At 47.7% G+C, this 7,047-nt stretch overlaps 1 gene segment (V, D, J or C); it reads right to left on the minus strand.

Annotated features, from left to right (window-relative positions):
• Positions 1-1,601: 1,601 nt before the first annotated feature.
• LOC106988296 (immunoglobulin lambda constant 1-like) lies at positions 1,602-5,739 on the minus strand. The segment is given in 3 exon segments: positions 1,602-2,073; positions 3,399-3,517; positions 5,287-5,739. Coding segments are annotated over 3 exon segments (567 nt in total).
• Positions 5,740-7,047: the final 1,308 nt, after the last annotated feature.

Consider the following 7,047-nt stretch of genomic DNA (forward strand, 5'->3'; position numbering starts at 1 on the left):
TCTAACCCCCTTTAGCTTTATGCCTCACTGCCCCTGCAGGCCCAGGGCCTCCATGCCAAATTCCTTTATGTAGTTATCCTCCTATTTCCTGGCAGGCTGGCCCTTGAAGCCTCTCACCCAGCAGTCCTTGGGCAGAGGGAAACGTTGGAGCCCAGAAAGGGGAAGCAACTTGCTCACAGTCACATAGCATGTCAGAGGCATCCCCTGGGCAAGAGCCCAGGAGATGACAGCAATAGCTGGGGGGGGGGGGGGGTTAGTGAGGGTCATTGTGGATCAGGTACATCACAGACATTGTCTTGAACCCCCACACTTACCCTGTGGGGGAGAGACTAGTTATCTCCCCCTTGTACAGCTGAGGAAACTGAGGCCCACAGAGGGTTTGCATGTCACCCAAGGTCAAGGGCTGAGAAAGGCTGCATGTGGGTGAGGATCCCAGCCTGCCCAAATCTGGGGTATGGGCTCCTACCACAGAGTTTCCCCCAGGACCTTTGCCTGCTGGCCCTCCCTCTAGTCACCCATGGGTAGAGGGACCGTCACTGGGGTCTGCAGCCCCGGCTCAGCCTGCCATCCACTCTTGGGCGTCCTTTCTGCGCTTCTGAAAGGGAGTTGGGGCCACAGAATGACAGAGGGAGGTCACCCCACGTGAGCATGCCTGGTGCTTGGCAGAGGGCAGCTCTCCATACAGGAGCAGTTCTATGTGAGCTCAGGTAGGCCCCATCCTCTGCTGGACTCAGTTTCCCTGTCTATCAGATGGGAGGCCCCAGACTAGGAGTTGGGACATGTAGGAGTTGAGTCTGTCTTGTTAATAATTTTGGGCCTCAGTTTTCCTACCTGTGAAATGGGGCCATAATCCTGGCTGTCAACCTCACAGAATCCTTGAATGGCTCAGCTGAATAACATGTGTCCCCATGTTTTATAAATAGTATGGGCACAATAAGGCCACTCTATAATATCTTAGGGTACAGTTGCCTTTTGGAACCACAGATCTGGTCAGGGCCAAGGCCTTCAGGAGTTCTACCCCTGGGCTTGCTTCCTCTGAGCCCCATCCCTGTCCCTCTCCTGGGTTTAGGACATTCCAGTCAACTAGCAGGGCTCAGCATGTGCGTTCATGCCCTTGTCCTGCCTATCCCCTGCCTGTGGCACTGAGCACTCCTCCACCCTCGAGAACTCTTGCCCCTGGGACCCTGCCCTGGCCTGCCTCCCAGCATCCTCAGCACGTCCCTTCTCTGCATGGTGGCATCAGTGGGGGCATTCAAGGAAGGAAAGTGGACATCTCAGGAGGGGGTCTAATAGCAGACAGTGAGGCCCCAGGTCCAGGGAGGAGCTCAGACATTATCCAGGAGTCCATGGGCTTCAGTACTGCTGGTGACTGATGTGGTCCATGCAAGAAAAGCAAGCATACAGACATGGTGGAGGATAGTCTATCTTGGTTCGATTTGTATCTCCTATTCTGGAATATTCTCTGGCAATTCTGGATGAGAGTAAAACTACCCCTCAAAAAACATGAGGATGCCTTCTGCCAACTCCTTTCCCACAGGATGAAAAGAATGGTGTTCATGTTTGAAGATGGTTGAGTTTAGGGCACAAAGTGATGAACCCCAATGAGAACACGATTTCTGATTGAATGAAGGACTTTTTATTGAGCATTGATTGGGTGCAGGGAGAAGGGCTGGGATGATCCTGGTGGGAGGAGAGACCTTCCTGGAGGTCCATTGGCTGCACATCCTCTTGGGTGAGTGGGGGTCTCAGGCACCTAAGAGCACTCTGAGGGCACCACTCTCTTCTCCACGGTGCTCCCCTCGTGTGTGACCTGGCAGGTAAAATTGCTATAAGATTTCCACTTGTCAGGTGACAGACTCAGGTAGCTGCTGGCCACATACTTGTTGTTGCTCTGTTTGAAAGGCTTGGTGGTCTCCACGCCCTGGGTGACAGGGGTCCCTTCTGCCTTCCAGGTCACCGTCAAGTTGCCAGGGTAGAAGTCACTGATGAGGCACACCAGGATGGCCTTGTTGGCTCTGAGCTCCTCAGAGAAGGGTAGGAAGAGCATGACCAAGGGTGCGGACGTGGGCTGACCTGTGTGGACAGAGGAGAGGGGGGAGAAACACAGGGAGAGTCCAGGCTTTGGGCGGCCCTTTCCCCGTCTATAGCCTCTGTGACTTTTCCCATGGTGGCCATGCTGGTTCACCCAGGGGATCCTCCTTTCCACTTCAGCCCTGAACAGCAGGCAGTTCCCCATGCTCCCAATAGCCCTTCCGTGTCACCTCTCCCAGGTAGATGAAAGGTGCATCTGCAGCCTCGGTTTCCCCCTTAGCCCAGCATCTGGCCCCCACATCACTTCATTCTTCTGGATCCGGGTACTTCCCCTGTGAACTGCAGTCTACCACCTAGCCTGCCAACACAATCCTGATGACTGCTGACTTTAAGGGGCAGCTGTGTAGCTCTGAGCCTCCACTCACTCTCCACTTGGTCACTCTCACCTTAGACAGGTGGAGACACCTGGGACCCTGGGATCATGGGGCTCCAGGGACAGAAAAAAACTCTTCCCATGGGACCTGCTCCTTTCTTTTCCTTTTTTAAAAAGTGTTTACTTATTTTTGAGAGAGAGAGAGAATGGGGGAGGGACAGAGGGAGAGGGAGACACAGAATCTGAAGCAGGCTCCAGGCTCTGAGTTGTCCGCACAGAGCCCAACATGGGGCTAGAACCCACTAACTGTGAGATCATGACCTGAGCCAAAGTTGGACGTGTAACCGACTGAGCCACCCAGGTGCCCCAGGACCCACTCCTTTCTGATCAATGTCCTGGGAGGGCCGTGCTTCTGGTCACCTTGTCCTGCATCACTCATGTCTCTGTGTCCCTGCATCCTCATAGCCTCATAGAGGCCCCGAGCGCTTCAGCCTGGACCAAACCAGACTGCTCTGTCCTCCTCCCATGGACCTCCTCTCGGGTTGCTCCTCTATGTTCCTGAAGGCTGAGGTCACAGCCCCAGCCATGTCCCCAACCTCGTGGATGGGCATCAAGCCCTTAGCCAAGACCCCAAATGACTCTCTCCAAGGCTGCTCCAGTGCCCCTAGTCAGAACCAGTCTCTGGACCCAACACAGGTGTCTGCTCTGGAAGAAGGGAAGGAGTCCCCAGTTTTGGACCAACGCCCCTAACCCAGGCCCTAGGACCTGACCACATTCAGTTGTCAGACTCTAAAGGTAAATGCTTGTACCATTGAAGTTCTTCCTTCTGGTTTCCCTGAGACCAACCCACCTCCCCCAGATCCCACAGATTTGCTAAGGGCAAATCTTCCCTTAAGGCTGGGAAGCAGATAGGAAACGGCCTTCAGAGAAAAGTAACTTTCCTCAGACAACAGAGGGGTGGGACATGTTGGGAAATATGGTGAAAGCCACTTACCTAGGACGGTGAGCTGGGTTCCTTCACTGAAAACAAGCCAGGGTGATTGAGTTTCGGACCAAAACCCACCGGGCCAGCACCTGGGGCCTGCCCCGTGGGGGCCAGGCCAGAACAGGAACCTGTGATGGGCACAGGGCTGTAGCAGGTGGGGCTGGGCAGCCAGCCTCCCAGAAGCTGTGGCACACCTGGATGAGCCCACAGCCCTGAGGTGTCCCTGTGCCTTGCCCTCTGTTTGAGGCCAACTCCACCCATGGTCTTGTGTATTACCCCTTTCCAAGGCTGTCTTGGTCATCTCCTGATCCTCAGTGCTGACAGTGACACTGCATACAGTAGGTGTTCAATAAATCCTTGAGTGCCTCGTTCTTTCACATGGTGTGGCAGAGTGAGTCCTAAACTGGCTCAGACCTGTCTGACCTCTCTGGCCTCATTTAGGGCTTCTGAGGGTTGCTCTCCTACAATTTCTCATGGTCTAGCCAGGTGGCTTCCTCCCTGAGCCTACTGGTCTGGGACTGGGTCATTCCTGACTCATGGTGCTCCCATGTGAAGACCCACACACACACTTTTTCTCTACACATCAAAGACAGAATTCAATTCCACCTCTTTTATGAAGCTTTCTCTGATCTCTCAGACCACTGTCTTTCTGAGACACCTGTCTGTCCATCTATCCATGTGTCCATCCATCCACCCATCATCCACATATCCATCCATTCATCCATCCACCCACCCATCCATCCAACAGTAGCTCCAGGCACTGTTTCACATGCTTGGATATGGCAGGCTCCCCTGGCTTTCATCTCCATCTCTCCCTGAAAGCTCTCAGGTCAGAACTAACAATGTCCTCTTCCTGGTCAATTCCCTAGTTCCTGTTGTACATTATGGCTCTACAGGATTCAGCACAGAGTCAGCCTCTCTTTTCAGTGACTCTCTTCTTGTTGGCACCTGAGATCCCACATTCTTCTCCCCTGACTTCTCTTTCACCCCAGTCAATGCATGGCAGCTGACTCCCAGACTGGCACCCTGGGTTCTCCTCCTTCTTTGCCATCTTCCTACATTGTGGATTCCCACTACTGCCCATTTTGTAATGCTCGAGTCTATTCCAGCCCCAAACCCTCTCCTTGGCTCTCCCTAAATTACCTACTGACCATCTCCAGCTGGATGTCCAATAAGAATCTCAAACTCTCCGTGTCCAAATGAGACTGACCACCCTTTCCCCCTAACCCAGCCCTTTGTCTGTCTTCACCTTGTCACACGTGACCACGAGTGCTCTCACTACCCAACTCTCAGGCCCAAAACCTGTCTTCTTAGATCGTGCATCTAAATATTCCCTTTTAAAGTTAAAACAAGGGGCACCTGGGTGGCTCAGTTGGTTGAGCGTCCAACTTCAGCTCAGGTCATGATCTCATGGTCTGTGAGTTCGAGCCCCGTGTCGGGCTCTGTGCTGACAGCTTGGAGCCTGAAGCCTGCTTCAGATTCTGTGTCTCCCTCTCTCTCTGACCCTCCCCCATTCATGCTCTGTCTCTGTCTCAAAAATAAATAATAAAACATTAAAAAAAAATTTTTAATAAATAAATAAATAAATAAATAAAATTAAAACAAGACTCAGAATAATTGAGAAGCAATAGAATCACCCTCTGATACTCCAAAACCACAAGAAGCCCCAGGTTTTGCCTTTGCTGATGTTAACTCCTAACTGATACAAGGATGTGACATTAAGTTGGGGCTTATTGCATGCAAACATCTCCGCCAGAGGATTGGACCAGTGCATTTCCACCTTAGAAGCTGGTCCAGTCAGATGTTGTTGGTTTTGTGCTGCAATATGATTTTTGTTTTAAAATTATAATAATATTACATATATAACACAATTAAGCAATAAAATACATTTAAATACCTTTTTAAAGTGTAATATTTATCTCTCCATCTGTCCTGTTGTGTGTAGTGCCATTTTCCTCTTTTTTTCTTTTTCTTTCTTTCTTTCTTTCTTTCTTTCTTTCTGTGTATGTGTGGTAAAACATACATAGCATAAAATTTTACCAATCTCAGTCATTCTATGAGGCTAGCATTACCCTAATACCAACACCAGACAGTGACATTATAAGAAAAGAAAACTACAGAACAATATCTCTTATTAATATAGATGCAAAAATCTTCAACAAAATATTTGCCAATTGAATACAAGAATGTATTAAAAGAATTATACACCACAACCAAGTGGGATTTATCCCAGGCATACAAGGCTGGTTCAGCATTTAAAAGTCAGTTAATGGGGGCGCCTGGGTGGCGCAGTCGGTTAAGCATCCGACTTCAGCCAGGTCACGATCTCGCGGTCTGTGAGTTCAAGCCCCGCGTCAGGCTCTGGGATGGCTCAGAGCCTGGAGCCTTTTCCGATTCTGTGTCTCCCTCTCTCTCTGCCCCTCCCCCGTTCATGCTCTGTCTCTCTCTGTCCCAAAAATAAATAAACGTTAAAAAAAATTGTTAAAAGTCAGTTAATGTAATCTATCATGTCAACAAGCTAAAGAAGAACAAAATCACATGATCATATCAATAGATGCAGAAAAAGCATCTGACAAAACCCAACACCATTTATGACAAAAAAAAAAAAAACTCAGTAAACTAGGGCTAGAAGGGAATTTCCTCAAGTTGCTAAAAAATATCCACAAAAACCCCTACAGCTAACATCATATTTAATGGTGAAAAACTTGAAGCTTTCCTAATAAGGTCAGAACATGGTAAGGATGTCCCTTCTCACCACCACTTTTCAATATCATATTGGAAGTCCTAGCTAATGCAATAAGACAAGAAAAGGAAACAAAAGGTATACAAATTGGGAGAGAAGAAATAAAACTGTCTCTGTAAGTATGTGATTATGAAGAAAATCAAAAGAATTGACCAAAAAACTTCTGGAACTAGTAAGCAATTATAACAAGGTTACAGATACAAGATTAATATACAAGTCAATTACTTTTCTATATACTGACAATGACAAGTAGAATTTGAAATTAAAAACAGTACCATTTACATTATCATCCCCTTCAAAAGGAACTACTTAGGTATAAATCTAACAGAATATATACAAAATCTATATAAGGAGAACTATAAATTCTAATGAAAGAAATCAAAGAAAACCTAAGTAAATGGAAGAATATTCCATGTTCATGGATAGAAAGACTCCATATTATCAAGATGTCAGTTATTTTCAACTTGATCTATAGATTAAATGCAATCCCCAATCAAATTCACAGCAATATTGCTTTCCCAGAAATATTTTGTGGATATTGGCAAACTGATTCTAAGGTTTATATAGAGGGGCAAAGGACTCAGAATAGCTAATACAATAGTGAAGGGAAAGAACAAACTTGGAAGGATGGCAGACATTATAAGGTTTTGAGAATCACTATAAAACTACAGTAATCAAGACAGTGTAGTATTGACATAAATACAGACCAGTGGAATAGAACACAGAGCCCAGAAATAAACTCTCACACATACAACCAAATGATTTTTGACAAGGATGTCAAGGCCATTCAATGGGGAAAGGGCAGTCTTTTCAACAAATGGTGCTGGGAAACATGGATATTCACAGGCAGAAGAATGAAGTCGGACTCTTACCTAACACCATATACAAAATTAACTAAAAATGGATGAAAGGAAT

Source organism: Acinonyx jubatus, chromosome D3 (assembly GCF_027475565.1).
Source record: "Acinonyx jubatus isolate Ajub_Pintada_27869175 chromosome D3, VMU_Ajub_asm_v1.0, whole genome shotgun sequence".
Lineage (NCBI taxonomy): Eukaryota > Metazoa > Chordata > Mammalia > Carnivora > Felidae > Acinonyx > Acinonyx jubatus.